The sequence below is a fragment of the Procambarus clarkii genome, chromosome 89, assembly GCF_040958095.1.
Source record: "Procambarus clarkii isolate CNS0578487 chromosome 89, FALCON_Pclarkii_2.0, whole genome shotgun sequence".
Taxonomy (NCBI): domain Eukaryota; kingdom Metazoa; phylum Arthropoda; class Malacostraca; order Decapoda; family Cambaridae; genus Procambarus; species Procambarus clarkii.
In genome coordinates this window covers 11392026-11416493 of record NC_091238.1, presented here as the reverse complement: position 1 = coordinate 11416493, position 24468 = coordinate 11392026, and the positions used below count along the sequence as shown (strand labels likewise).

Sequence of the window (24468 nt, the reverse complement as noted above, 5' to 3'; positions counted from 1 at the left end):
TGGAAATCATCTCATAATAAACTTGTAAGGGATAATTCATCTTCGTCAATCAATAGCACTACTTCAGAGAAAGTGCAGGTAGAAGATAAAAAGTCAGTTCCCCAAGCATTGCCTTACATGTCATCTCTTGAGAAACAAGTGTATATTCAACAGAAATTTTCTGACATTACCAACATACTCAAAGATTCTGGCGTTGATGAAGCCATTCTTCAGAAGATTAAAGATTAAAGATAAGAAAGATAAAGAAAGATAAAGATAAGATTAAAGATAAACTTATGATTAGTGAACAAACCCCAAAAAATCATTATCCTAATTTGATTTTCACATTTCATTAACATTATATATTTGTTGCTTCTGAAAAGCTTCAAAATATTTGTAAAATTGTTGCTTCTTATTAATGATGTGTGCTTTGAACATTTTCTTTCCAAGAAAATGTTCAGAATCTTAATGATTAATACAGTATTAGTTTGCATTTGTTCTTGCTGATGAGCCTGACAAAAATATTACTTGTATTCACTTGTTTGACATTAAATGTTGTAAAATATTGTTTACTAGCATCCTCTGCACTTTAAATGCTTAACAAAAATTGATTTGCATTGATTCATATACAGTATAGGTATATAGAATATATAATTTTAAATAAAAGTTGTAAATCTTGTTCATCGTATGCGTATAAATAAGATTTATATATCCCTATTCTTCTTTATAAAACTACAGGTTAATTCTCCACTGAGTTGTATATACTATTGTGTTAAGGGTGTAGCCACAGCTTATCACATTAGCTTCCTGTACAGCTTCACGAGCCCAGTATTATCACACATCTGGACAGGATGTAACACCACTGACGGTTAGAATTCACTCAAACTTGGTTGTGTTAGTGCATAGTCAAGCATATACTCATCATTGTGTGCATTATAAGTTGTGTGGTTGGATATAAATGGCTGCTTATTCTGGTTCAATTATAAATTCATTGTGGTAGAAAAGTTAATATAACATAACTGGTCAGAAGTGTGTGTCCAGTATCTTTATAAATGTAATACATAAAAATCACTTTTATTGATTACTTCTCATATAAAATATGAAGTAAAGGTTGATGTTAAAAAAAAACAGTTTTTTTTCAAGGACTCGTTTGAATCCACTGCATTACAATGTCTAAGCCAATAATAAATTCAAAGAAGTGGACCAGGAATGATTTCCGCCTTCTGGTGGTGTTGCTTCTCGGTGTCATATACCCAGTGTTTGTATCTTCATTTTTTGCATTGTATATTTTTATATTGCTGCCTGTAATGGTACATGGGGATTTGACAGTACAAATAGCACACGGAGAAGGGTGGTATCATTATTATTGGCTCTTTGTTTCGTTTCTTTGGCTATTGCTGTGGGCAATTATTTTACCATGCTTCAGAGATAAAGGAAAATCTCAGCAAGCACTTTCTCTGAATGTTCATGAAAGTCCTTCATATCCCACCAAGGCAAGTGCTGTACAACCTTTTGTACAAATTGAAGAAGGTGATGGAAAAGAGCGTCTCAGTTTGCTCACAGATAAATCACAAAATTCCAGTGAAAGTATTGAAAAGGTAATATGTAATGAGAAAGCCGAGAAAGAAAGTCTTGAAAAGTCAAGAGAGAGCCTTCAGAAGTCCACTGCATCACTGAGCGAGAGACGAAAACTAACTGAATCTGGGGAATTTTTGAATGACTTCATTGTTTCAATAGATACAGAAGAATCAAATAGAAATAAGGCAGAATGTGAAGTTCATGCAGAAGATAATGAGGATAATGGAAATGAAGAGAGTGGCAGCACGAGTGAAGACAGTAGTTCTCAGGATGAGGACAGCTCATCTGAGGACAAGAAAGATGATCAACTTCTAGATAATAAAGACAAAGATGAAGATGCTGGAAAAGATAGTGATGATGAAAGGGATAGATTACTCAAAGATGAGGAAAATGCTGCAGTTGTTGAACCTACAAGTGTAAAGAAGCAGCTAGTGAAGCAACAAGAGACACCATTGTCCATGCATATTGATGAAGCAGATATTATAAAAAGCAAATCGTCAGAAAATCTATCTGAAATAGAAGAGCTCGAGGAATCTCCTGCTCCCTTGCGGACGAAGGCCCGTCCAACTATCGACACATCTCGGGCAAGTGCCTGCTATGAGTGTAGTATGCCTACTCCAAAGTCTGCCGATATAGTGAGGCCGGAGAGCAACATGGTGTTCCTCTTTGTGAACCCAGATATTGCATCTACTGAAGAAAGTATCAAAGTTGAACACACAGAAGATGTGCAAGAGGCCGAAAACTAAAACTAAAGGAAAATCTTGTAAAAAAAAAAAAAAAAAAAAAAAAATACTGTACATTAGTTGAAATATTAACGAATATTAAATGAAGCTGTTAAATTTTAAGGAGCTATTATGTATAGATGCTTTCATTTATTACTGTATTGAGACTGCATTTGCTTAAGAATTTTAATGAAGCTTATGTAAAAACACGTGAATTTATTATAACAATTATATATGTAAAAATTATGACATTGCAAGTTCTTGAAAATGAACCTGTGGGTAATACAACATTGAAGATCTGGATACAAATCTTAAATGTAAGCATTCATAACACATTTATTTTGTACTTTCAATTTGAATATTATGTACGTGTAATATTATAAATGTTGGTTATAGATGCAGTAGCATCATTACTTGAATATTGAATTTCCACTTGTGTGAATATTTCTCACCAAAAAATTCAGATGTGGTTCGTTGAATAACTTTACATGATATAGTAGTTGCCCTTTTGCTTTTCTCAGGTAGTGAAGACACTTTAAATTTTTGTTCACCCTTCTGTTTGATTAACAGAAGGGTGACTAATCCATAACTATTTGATTAGTCTCCACTCTCTCTCTCTCTCTCACACATCACGCTTCTAATTATTCAACAAAAATGTGATACTGTATTTTCAGAATTGCTCACTTGCTTAGAATGTATTGATTTTCTCTTCCTGTGCATGCTGGCCCTCATCTGTTTTGTTTATGTGAAGCATTTAACAAGTTGATTATTGCTGTTAAGTAATTGGGTTAAATATAATGCACAGGTTAAATTTACTCTGCATAACTGTAGATACTATGCAAGTATTGTATGAACATTATTATTATTCTTTATACTGCCACATTTTTCAGATGAATGTGTGTTATTGGAGACTCAAGTGGTGTGTCGTGAGTTGCCCCTGCATGTTCCTGCACGAGGGGTTCTGGCAGACTTGACATCATCGGCACCAACGCCACTTCAGGTAAGAACTGAAGGAACAAAATGATGGTATCTTCATTCTGCAAGCTAGAAAATATCATTACTAATTTCATCTTTTGTACCAACTTTTCTGATTGCTTTTATAATGTAACATAAGGCTTGAATGAGCTAATGAACAATGCTTGTGACCATTACTTAAGACAATTTATTTCTCAACACGTGTCTTCTTGATTTATGAATCATTTTAACTAAGATGGACTGTGTCTTGATATATCTTTCATGCTTTATTGCCTTTGGGAGCTGCCCTCCTAATGGGCACAGCTGCATGTAGAATCCAACCCAAACATTTGAAGCACCTTCGTATGTTAAAAATATTCTTGAAGAACCACATGCAACATCTTGTGAAATAGTTCTGCATGCTAATTTCACGAAGTTAACAGAAAGGTTAGAATGAATAAAACTAAATTATGATTGCCTTCTAGTAACTGCAGGAGATAAAGTAGAATGGAAGAAACATGAACAGAGAGCCAGGGCATAATATTAAGGTGGAGAACAACTCTACAACTCATCCAGATATGGATAGGACAGTTCAATTTGTTTAAGTGATATTAAAATAAGTCATGGCTACTTCATTTTCCAGAGTATTTAGGTTTTAAAATCTTTCAAACTTGGCAAACAATTTCTACTCTATTTTATGATAAATTGCACAAACTGTGCAGTTTGCTTACCTTAAATGTTTTGCTGTAATGAACTTAATTGTAATGAATAACTTAATAATTTTTACTGTACCATATCCATATTTCTCACATGTACTATTTTAAAAACTTACATTAAATCAGAGTTTAACCATGACATACAATATAGTAGACTACATAAAAGTAGTTATATATCACAGGTAAGTGGGTATTTTTTTCATATGTGTATCCTAAAGCTAGCTCAACGAGATAACTCCCCCTTACTGATTTATATCGGCCTTAGAAGTCTTGTATGGCTTACCAGGGACCAAAGCCAGAACCTGGCCCCCCTCACAGAGATACAGGATGCAGAGGATTGTTACGATCACCCTCACTGAGAAAACCTCTAGAAAGTAAGTGAAGCAATACAAACAACTGCAAGGTTTGAAGAAAGCAAATCACTAAAACAGCCAAATGACTCCACTAATGATTCACTCTGAAATTAGGTCAAAAAACCCTAGTTACGGCTGGCCACCAACAGGTGGGAGCTTTTGGCTTCCACATCATCTTGGTTTCAGTTCTGTTGCTGCTGTCCTCAAATGCAGAACTCCCCTGTCGTCTGGGGTTGGGGCTTCGCCAGCTGTTGGTTGGGTAGGCCTCTGGTGGAGTCAGATTCCCAAATCCTTGTGCTTCCTCCAGCTGAGGCACCTTCTAGTTAGTGTTATTCTTATGCATCACAAATGGGTGCCTCTGCTCCAGGGGTCTTTGCAACAACCCTTTTGCAGTTCGCTTCTTTGACGATCTCCCCCCCCCCCCCCCCCCACCGCAACAACATCTGGCCTGTTTAGTCAGTTCCTGGTCCCATGATTCATGAGCTTTCTGGATTGTTTCCCAAAACCTCTGTAGGAGATGGTCCACCCCTCCTCCCCTTTTAGGTTTAGGGGTGTTGGGTCAAAAGTCCTCCCCTTTAGCTTTGAGCAGTCATTGTGATGTGGTTGGACTCGGACATGGTCAATTTAACCTCTCGTCGATAAGTGTTCTGGTTGTTTCTGGTCTCCAAAGCAGAACTTGGTGGACCTACAGTACATTCTTGACCTCTTGGGATTAAACAGCTTCATTCCCTGTCTGACCTTCCACATGACCACTTTTTAACTCGGGTTTGCCTGGTGTTGCAAGTGGATTCCTGGATGATGTCCCTGAACCTCAAGGATGCTTATTGGCATATTCCTGTGCACCTGAATTTTTAAGAACTAGTTAAGGTTTCTTATGGGGCATCAGGCTTACCACTTCAAGGTTCTATCCTTCGGCGTGAATCTGGCTTCTTGGAGTTTTACCAGATGAGCTCGGGTAATTGTGATGACCTGTCTTGATGACTGGCTGGTTTGTGCTCCTAACCAGCCCTCACTTTGGCTAGCCAGGAATCTGGTACTTTTCTCAGCTTGCCAGGTTCAGGTTCCTAGCAAATTGACAAAAGTCGCAGTTAGCTCTATCCTAGGTTCGGACTTGATTGGGTTTAGTTTGGGATACCCAGTCTGCTGCTTTTTTCCTGCCTCCAGCAGCTCTGCTTTGCCTGCAGTCCTGAAACTTTTTGGCAAGAAGAGTTTGGCTTCAGCCATTATACTGTTTCCACCAATTTTGACACTTCCAGGACTGTCAGGGTTGGGCCCTGTTTGCCCATGGTCGGCTCTTACATCACTAGCTGCCTCTTCAGGCTTTTGGGGGTTTGAGTCTGTCACCTTCCTAACCCCCACTTTGGTCTCTTCCTTAGTTGGACTGAACTCTGCACAGTACCTCACTTTCAGGATTTTCTGGGTTTGGCTCATCATGCGGTTCACATTCAAGGTTTGCCCAGTATCCTGGCAAAGTCTTGCTCATTTTTGCCCCATCACCATTGAGTGGATCATCAACAAAGCATCCTTCAATTGACTTTGTGAAACATTCAGTTGCCCTGAGTTGGACCTATTCACACTGGCATGGAACTGGAAGCTTCCAATTTATGTGACTCCATTTTCCAATTGTGAAGTTCTTGTGGTGGGTACGCAGGCGATGAGTCACAATAACGTGGCTGAAGTATGTTGACCAGACCACACACTAGAAGTTGAAGGGACGACGACGTTTCGGTCCGTCCTGGACCATTCTCAAGTCGATTGTGATGAGGACAGGTAGGGACAGGCAATAAATAGGCAAGAGAGAGCTGAGGAGGAAAGTAAGGTGCAGGGGATAGTAGTAATAATGAGAACTGCAGAAGGCCTATTGGCCCATACGAGGCACCTCCTATTATAACTACCGAAGGAGATAGTAATAGGAATAAGAAGAGGATAGCAAGGGAGCGTAGGAGAAGACAATGCACAGAAAAAAGGGAGAAGAGAGAAAGAAAAGGAAAGAGAAAAAGAAAGATAAATGGAAGGGGTAAGCTTATGTTAAGTCACATTTGTTAGAAAGATTAGAGCATTTGAGTATATACTGTGAAAGGGAAGAGTCCACAGCAACAAAGCCAGGACTCAAGTTCATGTTGGGTACATTGTGTATAAGAGCCGATTCTACAAGACGGCGTCTGTGTAGAGTAGAGGCAGGAAAGATTATTTTGGAGGAAGACCAATCAATGGGATGATTAGAATCCCTCACATGGCAGAAGAGAGCATTGGGTAGAGTGGTGGGTACCTTTCGACAGAACTGGGGTTAATAGGAGGTTCTTTATCTCTTCCCTCTGATTCGGTTGTTGCTCCTGGTTCTTTCCAAACTGGAGATGTTCACTGGCAGTGTGCCAGAGACACTGCTGGGTACCTTTTGACCAGCCCAGGCATGGTTTATTGCCCTTTGGGTTCATTGTCCTAACTTACATAATTTTCCACATCTCCACATCTACATTAACATGTACAGTGCAAAATTGATATAGAAAGTTACTAATAAGTACTGTTTCTTTACTGTAATGTAGTTGACTAACAAGGGTATGTTTTGACAAAAATATAGACTGTTTTGATTTTCAATATACTTTTCAATACTAGTACTTTAACATTTCATGTTGGATAAATATCAATATGCAAATACCTTCTTGAATAATTACTTGCCTTTTTTCAGTATGAGTTTGGTCAAGGGGAGACCAGCAGCATGAGTAATGCTGGTGTGCAGCCTCGTATATTGGAAGGAGCACTACCTCCATTGCAGATGTTGGACCCTCTTCATTACCATTATATTGCACCTCAAGAGGCAAAATTCAACTGTACACGGTAAGATATTAAAACTACTATATATTGTGAACTAATAAAGTGTATTAAGCTCCAAACTGGATGCCTCAGTAACTGCCTGGAATTTGCTGCTCTAACAGCAAGTTCCAAAGCCAATGATGAACCAGAACTTTGCATAAACCAAGTTCTGGTTCTTCCAAAGAACATTAGGCTCATGTGACAATCTCGGCCCACTAAGAGCAAGAACCAATTTGTTGCCAATTTAAAAGAATGTGGGAGCAAGTGGAGTTCAAAGATCAACTTACTTCTGTGATAAACTGCCTAGAAATTTTAACAATACTGTATTACAAAATACACATCTCAAAGATAAAATATTAGGGAACCCAAACAATCAAACTATTAGCCAAAACAGGCAAACAACTCAACGGTCAGCACTTGGCCTGCTCAGAGACTGAGTGGCACAAGTCTTGTTGTATTTGAGGTGATTTTTGCTTTGCGACTTCCTTCTGTTTTTCTTTTGTGGGGAGGAGGGGGGGAAGGGGAATTTGAGCTGTTTTCGATCCTGCAAATCTTGGCTTTGGATTTATTTCTAATGCTTACCACCTTGGTCAAGGATTGTAGTTGCCTCAGTCACAGCAGGCACACATTATAGTAAAGGAGTTTTAGCAATTTGGTCTGGTCTTGCTGCTCGAATTGGCTTTCCTGTGGTTCACTGCTTTAACTGTGAGTATTCTTGTTTCTATGCTGTGATGTGATGATGTGATAAGTACAGTACTGTACTGTACAGTTTTAGTATAATTTTTTTTATCTATATTTTATTTGTTACACAAAGTATTCAGAAAAAGTTCTTTGTTAATTTTGTTAAATTTTGTAAGTACGAGACATACTGTACAGTATACAAAAATATCTAATCCAGCACCTCGGTGTCGCAGTTCAGAGGGTAAATGCGTGCTGTATCCTGGGTACGCACCCAACCTCCGAGGAGCTTGACGAGGTCTTTGAACACTGATTGTTATATATATGTGTGTGTTCTCTGTAAACTGTAGCATTGCAATGCAATAAAATAAAATAAAATATATAACAAAATAATGGGGGTGTTTTTTAGGAGAAGAAAAGATTAAAGTGTTCAGTGAGAATCCACAAGGTCTTCTCTGAATACTCTTTATTTTCTTCTTCGAGGCTGTGGGTCCCTACAATTGCACCAGAGGTGGTACCCCTATTATATATATATAATTATATTTTTAAATGCTATAATAGAATTGTTACTTACAGATGTTGTAGTGTGCGAGCCAGTTGGTGGGGAAATTCTGCGAGTGTGTGGGACCAACAGTGGGCCTCCAACTGTATATGTTCTGGCCATTGGGCACAGCCTCCTGTCGCCCCATCCAAAGCTGCCTAAATGGAAGTTTTTGGAATGTGATGCTTAGTGTAAAATAGGTATAAGACGAGGTTTAGAATATGGCCAAGTTTTTTATTAGATCCTGTTTGATATTTCCACATTTTCTAAAGAAGAGTCCTAGACATTACTTTGTTTCAAAGTTTCATAATCTTTTGCTGGTACTGTATATTGAGAATAAAGACATACTTTAAGCCTGATATATTACAGATGACATTGAGCTGGAAAAAGCAATATTACTTATATGAACATTAGGTATATCTTGTAATCACACTGGCATGATATATTCACTAGAATGCTGGTTCAAATCTCCGCATTCTTCCAGTTTATTTTCTCATTGGGTATATGTTATTTTTCTTAAGTTAGTCAAGTTTTCCAACATAGAATGTCATAAGCATTGTGTTAAGAAAGGTTTAGTTTTTTATGGTAACCTTTATTAAGAGAATTCATAATGTAATTGAAATTGAAATAAGTTTATTGAGGTAAAATACACACAAAGGGATGAGGTAGCTCGAGCTATTCTCACCCCGTTCAGTACATCGTGTTAATACATACATAGATACACATCACAAGCAATAAACATATTACCAAACATTCTGAGAGATAAACTTATACATTCCTCCTTAACACAATAGTATGGTATCAGACATACAAATACTTGTATGACCTAGGTATACTGTATAGACACATAATGTAATTGTTTCACAATAAAAAAAGGGTAAAGCAGTTTCCTTGACTTTAAAATTATATTACATATCCAGGATTGTTACACTGCAAGTTTAGGGTTAGGAACTAATGTAACTTGAACTGTTCAGTTAAACTGCTATTAGTTTATCTTAACTGTATTAAACAAATGATAAATTTAACATCACCATAAATAAATAAATAAAACAAAACATGCTAGAATAAAGCTTCTCTCATTAAGTGAAAATTAATATACTTTCAAGATTCCTTAGAATGTACGGTTTTGTGAGATGTCGATGTAGCCAGATGTGCGAGTGCAATACTTACTCATTTTCCTATTAAGTAGGTGATAATATATTGAAAGTTTGTGGTTAAACAAAAGCCTTAATGATAGGCATGATTATAGGAAGCAGGGTACCAACTTGGCATTAGGTAGTCTTTATTCCAGACTGACCTAACTCTTTGCTCGTGAGATGCTGGTCTTGCAAGAACTTTTTATATGATTTGTCCACCTTAAAATGTCATGTGATAGTATACACATTTTAAGTTATATGTAACTTTTTTCAGTTTATAACATAATATTAACTTTAGTTTATAATATTTGTACATAAATAATATTAGATTAGTTTGCCATTATAAGCAGGTGATATGATTGTAGAATTTCTTTATACTGTAGTTTCAGTAATGTTTTATTGTATCTGCAAAGGTTCACGTCAGTATGATGAACTACACATCTTGTCCGTCAAGTTGGATCATTTATCTCCAGTTATCATGTTTTGAAGTACAATTATTCATATCTGAACACAACATTCACACAACTAAAAGAAACCTATATGTAATTATTACTATCATTTAAGTTACACTGTTATACAATATAACTTAAATGAGTATTAATGTCATCTTTTCAATGCTGCTCTATTTTTTGCTTTATGATTTATTATATAGCTCCTTTGATTTTCACGTCTTGTGAGTGCATTACTCTTGTTTTATGAATTATATATTAGTGTACGTATATATCTATATACAGAGTAGTGTACATTATTTTGTAATATTGTAGATAAATGTAATTTTGTATAAGATGTACAGTATTTTAGACAGATTATGTGCCCATTCGCTTGTGGAATGTTGCCAAAAGGGGAAGGTTGATAGGCTTCCAATTGCTGCTTCACATTAATTTAATATATTAGCTTGGTGCTAGAACAAGAGTAAAGGGCCTGCATAATGGCCGATCTTTTAGAGGACAGGCATCCATTATTTTGCATATGAATTATGTTCCTGCAAAATCTAATTTAGTTCTAGGGGTCAAATAAGGCTAGGTTTCAGAGACTTCTAAAAGTTATTTTTTCCACTCTTCAATAAAACACCTATTTTAACATTAGTATTTAATATTTAATGCTCCATCCTATTTCCAGCCACAAATACACTACACAATGAAGTCCAGAATTCTTGGGTTGTCCAAAGATGCAAGAATATAACCAAAATGTTTGTAAAATACACTACTGTAGTGTGTGCAGAATCCCAATGCATTTGAGAACCAAATGTTAAACCAAAGAATTAGTCTATTATCTGCGTTAATTTGTTCTTAACCCACGTAATATCACTAAAATTTGAGTCTTTATATGCAAGTGCTTAGACCGTAATTTACCCGAATCTACATAACCTAGTTCTATATCACATAAATTGCAGGTCACAAACATCCATTTTTTCTGTACTCATTCATGTGCTAGATATATGTTTTGATATTGGCTTTATTTACCAAGTCTTTTGTTTACAAAATTTGAGTGTTTATAAGGTAGTCTCGATAAGAATACAATATAGCTTTATCTTTTGCTTTGCTTTTCTTACAAGAGCTTGTCATTCAACATCTTGAGAATTCCTCATCATAATGACATGAAACTTAAAGCATACAAGTTCGAGCAAAATAGCATGTATGGCTGGTATAAAAATTTTGTAATCCAGTCTACAACAGTTATTGTTTTTATTTCTTTGCAGTATATTGAGAAAACTTCATCACATTGACTTGACATCATTTGTGTCATATGATTAATTTTGGGTTCCACAATACAGTTTGTTGAATATGTTGGCCCAAGCCCAAAATTTCATCACTAGTTAGGCTGCCAAGTCCTAAACCATCCCACAACTAACACACCCCATATCCCACACTTGCCTTCTCATTCTTTAAATCCTTCTTGTTGTATCAGTGATCCACAACCATCTACACCCAACCATGCACCCACCCAATACACCAATACCGAGTTCCCCATTTTTTCATCCATCATATCACAAATAATTTTCTCTGTTTATCACTATTTTAACACAGTAGGTACAGAGGGGAGGAAAAGAGAAGCATTTTTGTTCTAAAAATATAAATAGTCTTGGTTGTAGTGTTAGATATGCCTGACATAACACCTGAGGATTGTCTCCTTTGATTGGATGGAATCAAAATATTTAGTTAATTTTTAGATCAGCGAAGGATAAGTTGCAATACCACGGTTGTAATAAACAAACATTAAACCCACACTTAAAGATTTGAGATGGTGATATTTTGTCTATCCTGGACCATTACATACTTAAAACTCGGTTCCAACTTATGATAGTGAACTACACATCTTGTCTGTCAAGTTGGATCATTTATCTCCAGTTATGATGGTGAGCTGCTATTAGTCCATGGTTCAGGATTAATTGTAGCATAGTTACTTTTCCATTATTATAGTAGAGTTCTGTGTTTATTTAATTCAAAAATCTTTTTAGTTAATAAATACTTACTTTTGAGAATTAAATGATTTGTGTATTAAGTCTGAGCCAGTCTGTTAAGTCATCCATTCATGGATTTACTAGACTTCTTTAATAACAACAGTGTCGTGTTGAGATCAGAGCTCTAATAGATGAAGGTAGCGCCATCATCAAAAAGTATTGATTTGAAGTACTAGGCAGATGCAGGTAGGAATCTGGTGACTTCCAGAATATGAATGAATAAAACTACTGAAAATTTATAGATTAATACCAATTACTACTGTACAGTAGTGACTAGTATAGTTCATGTCAACCATGCAACAGTGCTATTAAATATTTGAAAAGTTGACTAGCTTCCCATGTAATTACAATATCCACTAAAATAATTGTGGTGGAAAAAGAAGGACCTATGTATATGAAATTAGAATAAATAGAAAAGTGCTTGAAGCTGCTGCTGTTTAAATATCTACTGTGAGTGAACAAATGAGTAATCTATGTATGTCAAGTTTTAAGTTAAGCGTGTTGAGAAGAATAAGATAAGGAATGCTGCTCGAGAGCTACATAAGGAGTGGTGGTATCCAGCCTTTTAGGTTTTTGTGTAACCTTAAACCATTTTAGCTCCCAAAACATTAATTACATTTACATTTATCCTGAAATACTGTAGTTAATGTTTTATTGTAATTGTCAGACTATGGCATTCTCTAACAAGTATCTTACATCTCTCTTGTAAATATAGATTTATCTTTTGTGTGTTCTAGATGTTAACAATACATTTTTATTATGAATAAATAATTCCATAAGATGCTTTAGCAGTTTCCTATCTTTGTAATATAACCTGATGTCAATGAAGTTGCATTACTAAAGGTATAATTGAAACTGAAATAAGTTTATTGAGGTAAAATACACACAAAGGGATGAGGTAGCTCAAGCTATTCTCACACCATTCAGTACATCGTGTTAGTACATACATAGACACATATCACAAGCAATAAACGTATTACCGAACATTCTGGTTGATACCTGGTTGATGGGGTTCTGGGAGTTGTTCTACTCCCCAAGCCCAGCCCGAGGCCAGACTTGACTTGTGAGAGTTTGGTCCACCAGACTGTTGCTTGGAGCGGCCCGCAGGCCCACATACCCACCACAGCCCGGTTGGTCCGGCACTCCTTGAAGGAAACAATCTAGTTTCCTCTTGAAGATGTCCACGGTTGTTCTTGTAATATTTCTGATGCTCGCTGGTAGGATGTTGAACAACCGTGGACCTCTGATGTTCATACAGTGTTCTCTGATTGTGTCCACAGCACCTCTATTCTGCATTTTCTTCCATGTCGTTCACTCCAGTACGTTGTTATTTTACTGTGCAGATTTGGGACCTGTCCCTCCAGTATTTTCCATGTGTATATTATTTGATATCTCTCTCGTCTCCTTTCTAGTGAGTACATTTGGAGAGCTTTGAGACGATCCCAATAATTTAGGTGCTTTATCTCGTCTATGCGTGCCGTATATGTTCTCTGTATTCCCTCAATTTCAGCAATCTCTCCTGCTCTGAAGGGGCAAGTGAGTACTGAGCAGTACTCAAGACGGGACAACACAAGTGATTAGAAGAGTACAACCATTGTGATGGGATCTCTGGACTTGAAGGTTCTCGTAATCCATCCTATCATTTTTCTGGCTGACGCAATACTTGCTTGGTAATTATTAAGAGAAGCCTTACCACAGCCGGTTGTCCAGCAGAGAGAGAGCCCCGTTACCTAATGTCCAGCAACTCTGATGAGCCTGTCGGTCGCCCAGACGGAATTACGGTGAACCCCTGGAAGAATGGTAGACAGTTGGTGTGGGACTACACTTGCATTTCAACTTTAGCCAATACCTATGTTGACTTCAGTGCTACACAAGCAGGAGGAGCTGCCAATCACCGGGAAGCGGCCAAGTCACGTAAATACAGAGACCTTGAGCACCACTACAATTTTGTCCCCGTTGCCTCAGAGACACTTGGTGCCTGGGGTAAAAGTGCTGCTAGCTTTTTGAAGGAGTTGGGGTCTAAGCTAATCGAAACAACTAGAGACCCTAGAGCTGCCAGTTTTCTTTTTCAGCGCCTTAGTGTGGCAATCCAGAGAGGAAATGCTCACTGCATCCACGGTTCCTGCCCGCCATCTGAGAAGCTGGAGGAGCTGTTCAACTTGTGACGAGCAGCCTTGTACCCTGCATGTAATCAATATTGTAACTTTTTTTTGTGTAATGACATTTTCAAATAAAATTAGATAAATATACACACTTAACAAAAGAATATGGGTGGTAGGAGAAGAAAATATCAAAGTGTTCAGTGAGGATCCACAAGGTCTTCTCTGAGTACTCTTTATTTTCTTCTCCGAGGCTATGGGTCCCTACACTTGCACCAGAGGTGGTACCCCTTCTAGGTTTATATATATATATATATATATATATATATATATATATATATATATATATAAATATAAATTATATATATATACAGTATATATATTTAGTAATTCATGCTTATTATAATGTATAGTAAAACATTGAAATGTTATAATGTACTATAATACTTGGTAAAATATGAACAAATAATAATAATAATACAGGTAGTACGGTGGTGGTGAATTTAGATGGGTACACACGATTCAATTGTAGTGTTTTACTTCAATGAACTTAGAAATCCTTAGTGACTATAGTTTTATAATTGTTAAAATATTCTGACATCCAAATATATCACTGCAGTACAATTTATTGTATAAGAAATTAGTATGATTTGCCATATGAAAGAGAACATGGGGCTTGACCCTTAACTCCCCCCCCCCCCCATGACTATTCCCAGACAAAGACCAATCACCCTGCAAAGTTTGGTGAGGCTAGTTCAAAACAGATAAATAGACAGACATTCTCTTTTATAGATAAAGATTATCTAATAACTTTATGGTGTAATAATATTACTCCTCTCTCCTCTTCATATTAGATCCTTGAAGTTCTATTTGTCTCCAAAACTGAGCAAGTCTGGAGCACCACATTTTCCAGTAGTGTTCACACTGATCTTTACTAAGAAAATGGGTATGAGCTGGCAATCCTGTATCATATGCCACAACCAGCAAAGCAGAATCCACCTGGAAAATTAAAGATTTAAAATTATTATGTGTATAATCTTAATCTCTAAATAGCCTCCCAACTTTGGTGTTTGGCGTAGGCTCAAATTCCACCATCAAATCTAATATACCTGTACTGTATATCCATACATACATACATGTACACAGCAACTCCTACCCATTGGCAGGGCTGGGGCAGACCACTGCATGGTGGCTGCTTTGTCAACGCCTGTAAATTGGCAGCTTTCCTCGCTCCATCGTGGCAAAAGGACAGAATGTCATTTAATTTTTTTCCGCCATGATCAGGGAATGCATTTTAACAATATTAAAAGGAAAATTTGTTAAATTTTTTCTCACGCTATGGGGTTGTTAGGGAATACTAGGCATGCAGCCCAAGGGTTAAATATACATAATCTGTAATAATTAATAAACTACTGTATTATACTGTTCTGTATAATTTTTTAATAGTTTTTAAATAAAATTATTATTATTTTAAAACAATAGTGATGCATTACGTTGCTTGAGATTAATCCTTTTGCTGCAGAAAATTACTCTGGTCACCCTAAGAACAGCTGTTCAATACAAGCTATGATATTCTCTTGCCAAGAAAGAGTATTTGTACATTGTGTAATATTCAACAAAGTCCATTGGCCTATAAAATTGGCAAATTTACTCTGTACACACACAAATCACAATAGCATGATGCATCAAATGAACAAATCTACAAGGGACGTGATGAGGGTTCGAACCTACGTCCAGGATAATCCCAGAGGTGCGTCTGGGATTATATCGGATGTAGGTTCGAACCCTCATCACGGCCCTTATGGATTTGTTAATTTACTCTGTACATACTGCCATCTGTCGGCAATAAAATCAAATGTCACTCCAAGCAGTATTGACCATCCTACAACCCACGCACTTGCCTCTCATATATTTCTATGTCATGTATCTAGATTTCTATATTCAACACTTATGTTTCACTTTCAACAACAACACTCACTTTCATGTACAGCACGGTGTTATCTGCAGGATGCTTACTCTCTTTCTTTATCCCTCTTACTTATTATTTTCATTCATTACTCATAGTATCCCATTCTATGCCTAATCTTCCAATATTTCACAAATTATTATCTTTTTGTGTTTTTTCACAATATTGATATGAACTTAAAAAAAATTATGGTCCTTCTATAATAAGAAACTATTAAGAGAAATGTTCACTTACATTATAAGGGAGTTTATAATTAGTATCAAAGTTGAGAGCTCCCAAGTAAGCTACAACTTGAAGGGGGTCATCAAACATTGATTTTAAGGAGAGTTTTGGTTTGCTAGCAGTCTTCCATTCAATGAGCATTGGTGTTCCTCTGAAAAATATTAAATTAATGATCAGCCTTCAGTTTAAACAAGACAATTAAGAATTAAATTTTTCTATCTTTAATTATTACTTTTTTATTTTCTTCCTAAACCTGTTTTAAACAATGTACGTGAGACTACGATAACTCAGACTGTTGGAGGCTTCGGACAGTAACTCTCTTGGAAACAATGGGTCCTGCAACCTCCCTTGCCTGCTATTTGTGCTGGAGTTGGTTCACAGCCTAATTTTTCTTGTGAAGATTTTGTTTGTTTTTGCCTTAACAATGTAAATACTGTCCTGTACACTATCAAGCAGTTTAATATAAATTTGCCTAAGGGGTTGTATCAATGAAGGTTTATATTATAAATGTAAGTAGCAATTAATTGGTTACTTTCTTCCAGAATATGAGAACACATTCAACAAACATGCATTACAACTTGAATGACTATACCTGTAGAAGCCAACACAGTCCACAGATCCCTGGTAGTGGAGATGTGGGTGGATCAAGCGACTCTCCAACACATTTACATCTGACACATTTGGCAAAACTTGCTTGAGACTTGTCCAAAGACCTCCTAAAGATGGCATATCTTCAGTGAGTGGTGTAACACCACTAAGTTCTGACTGTATACAACCATGAAGTAACATTCCACGGTCTAACAAACCTATAAAACATGGATATTTGTTTAAATCAAGTACAATACAGTATAAACTTGTTACACTAATAATGTGAAAATGAAAATGAGATGTAATGAATGAGCTGTTGCAATAGAAATGTTATAAAATTCAGCAAATTGCCATAAAACAATTGTCTGAGAGCACAAAGTCCTGACAATGGTGTAGAGAAATAATGAAGATAAGAATAGGCTTTATTTGTAGATAATGTTTTGCCTGCAAGGACAAAACAGACACACAGGACACGTGCTTATAAAGAGAAAAAAAAAGAGGAAGCTTCAAGCTTCCCTCACCTTTTAGAGAGGACCAAATTCTGGTCTTGGTTTCTGGTATGAAAGAATCTCAAAAGGCTACAGGAAAGACTGCTACCAAAATAAATATATATATATATATATATATATATATATATATATATATATATATATATATATATATATATATATATATATATATATATTATATATATATATATATATATATATATATATATATTATATATATATATATATATATATATATATATATATATATATAATATATAATATATATATATATATATATATATATATATATATATATATATATATATAATATATATATATATATATATATATATATATATATATATATATATATATATATATATATATATATATATATTAGTATATTTTGGTAGCAGTCTTTCCTGTAGACATATATTATTAAATATGACCGAAAAAGTAAGATTAATAATTCTAACACGAATTTTCTCAATCTTTCGTACATTATGCTTCACTGTTGGAGGTAAATCAAAAATCACTTCTCCAAAATTCATTTTTATTTCTAGTCTGACGCGACACGGGCGCGTTTCGTAAAACTTATTACATTTTCAAAGACTTCACAAATACACAACTGATTGGAACTTGCGTTTCCCTGATTTTATATCTACATTTGAGTGAGGTGGGAAGGGTGATGTGGCATTACATTTGAGTGAGGTGGGAAGGATGATGTGGCATTAACACAAGACAGAACACTAGAGGATATTAATAGGGTATTAAAAGTATCAACACAAGACAGAACAGAAACAATGGGTATTGAATAGAAGTGTTTGTAGAAAGCCTATTGGTCCATATTTCTTGATGCTTCTATATTGGAGCGGAGTCTTGAGGTGGGTAGAATATAGTTGTGCAATAATTGGCTGTTGATTGCTGGTGTTGACTTCTTGATGTGTAGTGCCTCGCAAACGTCAAGCCGCCTGCTATCGCTGTATCTATCGATGATTTCTGTGTTGTTTACTAGGATTTCTCTGGCGATGGTTTGGTTATGGGAAGAGATTATATGTTCCTTAATGGAGCCCTGTTGTTTATGCATCGTTAAACGCCTAGAAAGAGATGTTGTTGTCTTGCCTATATACTGGGTTTTTTGGAGCTTACAGTCCCCAAGTGGGCATTTGAAGGCATAGACGACGTTAGTCTCTTTTAAAGCGTTCTGTTTCGTGTCTGGAGAGTTTCTCATGAGTAGGCTGGCCGTTTTTCTGGTTTTATAGTAAATCGTCATGACGATTTACTATAAAACCAGAAAAACGGCCAGCCTACTCATGAGAAACTCTCCAGACACGAAACAGAACGCTTTAAAAGAGACTAACGTCGTCTATGCCTTCAAATGCCCACTTGGGGACTGTAAGCTCCAAAAAACCCAGTATATAGGCAAGACAACAACATCTCTTTCTAGGCGTTTAACGATGCATAAACAACAGGGCTCCATTAAGGAACATATAATCTCTTCCCATAACCAAACCATCGCCAGAGAAATCCTAGTAAACAACACAGAAATCATCGATAGATACAGCGATAGCAGGCGGCTTGACGTTTGCGAGGCACTACACATCAAGAAGTCAACACCAGCAATCAACAGCCAATTATTGCACAACTATATTCTACCCACCTCAAGACTCCGCTCCAATATAGAAGCATCAAGAAATATGGACCAATAGGCTTTCTACAAACACTTCTATTCAATACCCATTGTTTCTGTTCTGTCTTGTGTTGATACTTTTAATACCCTATTAATATCCTCTAGTGTTCTGTCTTGTGTTAATGCCACATCATCCTTCCCACCTCACTCAAATGTAATGCCACATCACCCTTCCCACCTCACTCAAATGTAGATATAAAATCAGGGAAACGCAAGTTCCAATCAGTTGTGTATTTGTGAAGTCTTTGAAAATGTAATAAGTTTTACGAAACGCGCCCGTGTCGCGTCAGACTAGAAATAAAAATGAATTTTGGAGAAGTGATTTTTGATTTACCTCCAACAGTGAAGCATAATGTACGAAAGATTGAGAAAATTCGTGTTAGAATTATTAATCTTACTTTTTCGGTCATATTTAATAATATATATATATATATATATATTATATATATATATATATATGTCGTACCTAGTAGCCAGAACACACTTCTCAGCCTACTATGCAAGGCCCAATTTGCCTAATAAGCCAAGTTTTACTGAATTAATATATTTTCTCTAATTTTTTTCTTATGAAATGATAAAGCTACCCATTTCATTATGTATGAGGTCAATTTTTTTTTATTGGAGTTAAAATTAACGTAGATATATGACCGAACCTAACCAACCCTGCCTAACCAAACCTAACCTATCTTTATAGGTTAGGTTAGGTTAGGTAGCCAAAAAAGTTAGGTTTGGTTAGGTTAGGTAGGTTAGGTAGTCGAAAAACAATTAATTCATGAAAACTTGGCTTATTAGGCAAATCGGGCCTTGCATAGTAGGCCGAGAAGTGCATTCTGGCTACTAGGTACGACATATATATATATATATATATATATATATATATATATATATATATATATATATATATATATATATATATATATATATATATATATATATATATATATACTGTATATATATATATACACACAGTATATATTTTTTTTTTTTTTTGAGATATATACAAGAGTTGTTACATTCTTGTACAGCCACTAGTACGCGTAGCGTTTCGGGCAAGTCCTTAATCCTATGGTCCATGGAATACGATCCCCTGCCGCGAAGAATCGTTTTTTCATCCAAGTACACATTTTACTGTTGCGTTTAACAGAGGCTACAGTTAAGGAATTGCGCCTAGTAAATCCTCCCCGGCCAGGATACGAACCCATGACATAGCGCTCGCGGAACGCCAGGCGAGTGTCTTACCACTACACCACGGAGACTGCTCAATATATATAATTAGTTGAATAAATACATGGTGTGCATATATTTATGCACATATATCTGTATATATGTATAATTTCAAAGTTATACATAATAAACACCATCTTTGACACATTGATACAACTTATTAGAGCAAAAAACTAAATAAATAAAGTGAGAAACATTGAAAATAGGTCATCAAAATTATTCCCATGCAGCAAATCTCCTAATTTTTGCCCAAAAAATGCAACTTCTCCAGGCAACTATGACTAAACTGCAAGAGATAAAGACTGTATTTGGCTTTTTGTGCTTCCTGGGTGCTAATTAATAGTACCAAAAAACAAATCCTGTTTCCGACAAACTTTATTTTCGGTCCACAGCCAGAATGTCATAATAAATGTGGCGCATCACAGTGGTTAAGCTACACAAGAATGTTTTTTATATGTACATCATTGTTTATATAGTACCAAATTGAGATTTAGGCCTTATGCCAAGTACTAAAACCCATTAGGTTACTTATCGCCATATTTTCCCCCATGACAGAATACTCCAATCAGTTTATTACATCCAGGCTCCCAACTGCTGCTGGGTGCAAAGGGGTGAACGGTACCCAATCATTCCACTTTGTCTAGGAATTGAACCAAGTCTTCTTTCTCAGTGTGCTATTACATCCCAGAGTGCCCAAAAATTATTGAACTATTGAATATTCAACAGTATATTTCTTTTTTAAATATATTGTAGTGTATTCAGTATTTCTTTTTGTTTTTACCTTTCACAAATGGCAATCTTTTATTTCTTTACAAAATACAGTACTGTACTTACCTGAATGTTCAACTAGATAGATGACTTGGTTTATATAAAGAAGAGATGAATAATAATTACAACTCTGGATACATACTAAAGCATGTTTTATTGTAATACATAGGTAAATGCTTTTTCCAGTAATCAGTACTCACCTTTCTGATATTGTTGAAAGCCCTCTTCTCCAAGTTCTCTGATCATTTTTGCCTTCCATTTCTCTAACATTATCTTATTACTCTGAGGCATAGTTTGTTCTAGTATTTTTCTAACACTAGGAAGTTTATGGTAGCCATCATCAAATATCCCAATTGAAACAATACTTTCTTTCCCTAGAGGTGTGTCAGAGACAGGCATGTCTTGCATAGCATAAGTGACCGATGAGTCACTGACCAGTGGAAAATTTTCAATCCTTTTCAGATCCAAAGAGCTTGGGACGGCTGCAAACTTGGAATTATCAATCATAATAAAATAAGGATTATTATTTTTTTCCTTAAGTTTAGCAATGAATGACTTTTGGTCTGGTCTTTCCTCTTTCACATTGCTTTCTTGAGTTTTACCAATGGTATTTGTTGTGGGCTTCTTTAAGGTATTTTCTGTAATATTGAATTTTTTTTCATTTTCATTGCACAAAATTTCAGTCGTACGAGAAAAAGTCCCAAAGGTCTGTTCTTTGTCATTTATCCAAGAATTAACTATAATTTTTTGAGATTTGGATTTTCCTTGGGTTCTATTATAACTTTTCAGATGCTGTGGAATTTTTGTAACAGCTGTTCTTTTAATAATACTGTCAAAACCATTATATTTACTAGTGCTGCTGTTCTCATCAGAGTTATAAGCATGCTTAGACGTCTTAAATTCTATTTTAACTTTAGATATATTTCGTTCATTTGACAGCTTGGAACTATCAGGAAAAATGCCAAGGTGATGAGAGTTTCCAAAATTATATATAAGGGGCTTAACTTCTGAGTTTTCCTTATTTGTTAAATGCACACTTTTTCTCTTGTATTTTACTTCATTATTACCCTGTTCCTCTTGTTTTACCCAGCTCTTCCTTTGGGCAGATTTTCCTAGAAGAGGGCCAAAAAGCACCTTATTTGTGTATCTTAAAGTTTGTATACTTGAAAGCTCTGTATCTTTATTTTGCTCCTGATCATCAAATTCTGATGATCTACCTAATAAATGCCACAACTCTGAATCATTGGAAATATTGCTTTGACTGGTGTCATTTTCAGTAACTGTAGCTTGCTCTGTGAGCTCTTCAAAAGGGATTCCTGAACTACAAGGCCTCTTATTAATCTTGGGTTTGGAACCGTTTACCACAAACTGGAAGACAGACCAAGTTGTTGAACTCTTGAAGCTCCGCAGCAACATGATAGCCTGGAAATAGAAGTTTGTCAGTAAAGACAATCTTTATATAATCTTATTATAGTACTATACAGTTGCACAACAAAACTTCTGATGACCATATAAATAGATCTTTCCCTCTACAGTATAAGTTTTACTACCAGATTACCCTTCCAAAACTTTTTTTTTTGTAGTGAGTGATTTGGGTTTTGAATCAGCCATGGTAAAATCTTTATTACTGTATTATGAATTGAAATGTACAGCAGATGGTATTTTTTTTTGTATGCCTGGGTGTTTAATAACAACAGTAGTAATATTATTTTATTAATAAAATATGCATAAATAAGAAATAATACTGAGGTATATTTGAAGGTACAAGCATTGCATGTTAAATAAAGCCACTAATACACAAAGCATTTGGGCAAAGCTTAGAATAATTCAGATAAAAAAAAAAGATATTTTTAGATATAATGGGGTCATGGTGAACCAGGAATCCCCACCTGATTGGATCTGTTGGTTATTAATGTATTTTCCTAGTTTGTCAACATGCCATCAAAATCCTATAACACTTTTTGTTTATGAATCTGTTGTAGCAGTGTTAAGGGAGACAACGAAACTTAATCAGTATGCACCCTGTCGATCCAAATTTACATCGTTTAATTAAACCTTGTCTAAGCGTCACCCACACCACCACTCAGTCACCGAGAAGATGAAACCCTTGACACAAACTACACTACTTCTTCTTCTTCTTGAAAGTAGGTGCAGTTTGCATGAAGGGTTTGTCCTGCCGATGACTGCACACATTATACAGAAGAAACAACCTCAAACTCACTAAGCGTGAGCCATTAACGACCCGAGCACAATGTTGTTGTTTACCTCCTCAGCTGTTCAAAGGCTGGCGCTCTTTACAAACATTGGTAACTCACTATGACTAATATTAACGCCTCCAGCTCTTATCGCTGCCTATAGGACTTGGAGTAATATAATTTAACACAGATATTAATGCAAAGCTATGTATGGGTAATGAGTTAATGTTGTTCATGACTGACTTTGTAAAGAGTGTCAACCTCTCAACAGCTGAGCAGTAAACGCCTCATAACAACCAATTACACGAAATATCGCAGAGATAGGTATAATTACTTTAATAAAGAACGAATGTAATATTATATATTATTTATTTAATAGTTATGAGAGTAAAACATTAAAAAAGTATAATTTCAATCAGATATTGGCTCATTGTATGCCCATTTAAAGGGAAAATCAGCGTGAAACTTGAATTGTTTTGACAGCCAGAAGTTAATTAATTTTCATCATACTGTACAGTAGTTGTAAGATGATCTTATTTCCTGTCGAAATAAAGTTTTTTGTCATGTTATACCCGTTCTACATTGATTGTCAACTTCCATGGACAATCACTCAGTTGATATCACAACAAACCTGTCTCCTGAAACCACATCAAAAGAATTACATCTGCGGCGTATGCGTGGCTGGCTAATATCAGAACTGCCTTCAGGAACCTGTGTAAGGAATCATTCAGAACCTTGTATACCACATATGTAAGACCAATCCTGGAGTATGCGGCCCCAGCAGTTAGTTTAGTTCATTTATTATGCATCCCATACCCATCTTGTGGGGGGTAGTGGAAAGGGTTACAGAGGCACATAATGGGCTCAGGGACTGAACCCCACAATTCATTTAGCTAAGCAAGTTACAATCTTGATGAGCTAGTTACAAAATTCAATATAAGTCGTCACATCAACAATAGGTTCGAGATCGAAAGTACAGGTTCTAAATTAAGCAACTGACATATGTGGAGAGCTTGTGTCAAAATTTATGTTTGTCCTACACACCGCCCCCCCATCCAGTGGGCAGCGGTGGATAGGTTACAATCACTTAGTTACTACCTACAGTTAGCAAACTGGGGATATTTGGCTAAAATTTCTGGTAGCAGACCATTTTGAATGAAATATTTACACATCGCTTTAACATTGGTTATAGAATTCTCTCTAAATTCACGTATCTTTTCGCACTCCATCACATAGTGACGGAGGGTGTGCGAATAATTTTGTTGACACAGTTTACATTTGGTCAGATCTACATCG

At 35.9% G+C, this 24468-nt stretch overlaps 3 protein-coding genes across 10 annotated transcripts in view; 2 read left to right on the top strand and 1 right to left on the bottom strand.

The window, feature by feature from the left end:
* Positions 1-12713, top strand: part of MED16 (mediator complex subunit 16) — a 37473-nt gene extending 24760 nt beyond the window's left edge. The window contains exons 15-17 of the mRNA XM_045767092.2: positions 3170-3279; positions 6989-7137; positions 8368-12713. Of these exons, the coding sequence (XP_045623048.1) occupies positions 3170-3279; positions 6989-7137; positions 8368-8494 (386 nt within the window). The 3' untranslated portion in view covers positions 8495-12713. The remainder of the gene's footprint in view (positions 1-3169; positions 3280-6988; positions 7138-8367) is intronic.
* Positions 12714-12775: 62 nt separating this feature from the next.
* LOC123773376 (mitochondrial genome maintenance exonuclease 1) lies at positions 12776-23314 on the bottom strand. 4 transcript variants are annotated; one of them, XM_045767089.2, is made up of 5 exons: positions 23199-23314; positions 21178-22399; positions 16809-17022; positions 16229-16367; positions 12776-15027 (listed from the first exon to the last, which is right to left on the bottom strand). In XM_045767089.2, the coding sequence occupies exons 2-5, from the start codon at positions 22391-22393 to the stop codon at positions 14857-14859; spliced, it is 1740 nt and encodes a 579-aa protein (XP_045623045.2). In that variant the 5' UTR covers positions 22394-22399; positions 23199-23314; the 3' UTR covers positions 12776-14856. The 4 variants fall into 4 exon arrangements, with proteins under 4 accessions (XP_045623045.2, XP_069174121.1, XP_045623046.2 ...); XM_069318020.1 differs by having other exon boundaries at positions 23188-23313; XM_045767090.2 differs by lacking the exon at positions 23199-23314 and adding an exon at positions 22999-23132.
* LOC123773237 (arylsulfatase B) overlaps positions 23026-24468 on the top strand; it is a 27508-nt gene continuing 26065 nt past the window's right edge. For 3 of the 5 annotated variants that reach the window (XM_069318024.1, XM_069318025.1, XM_069318021.1), the window contains exon 1: positions 23358-23496. The gene's annotated coding sequence lies outside the window, so the exon portion shown is untranslated. Of the gene's footprint in view, positions 23122-23357; positions 23497-23780; positions 23888-24468 lie in introns of those variants that run through there. The other 2 variants (XM_069318023.1, XM_069318022.1) reach the window with 2 other exon arrangements.

Bases quoted from the DNA above. Each gene is read 5' to 3' on its own strand.
- LOC123773376 (XM_045767089.2), bottom strand. From the start codon at position 22,393: ATGTTGCTGCGGAGCTTCAAGAGTTCAACAACTTGGTCTGTCTTCCAG. The intron at 17,023-21,177 runs GTGAGTACTGAT...CATGTTTTATAG, and splicing joins CTTTCAACAATATCAGAAAG to GTTTGTTAGACCGTGGAATG. The intron at 16,368-16,808 runs GTATAGTCATTC...AATATTTTTCAG, and splicing joins GACTGTGTTGGCTTCTACAG to AGGAACACCAATGCTCATTG.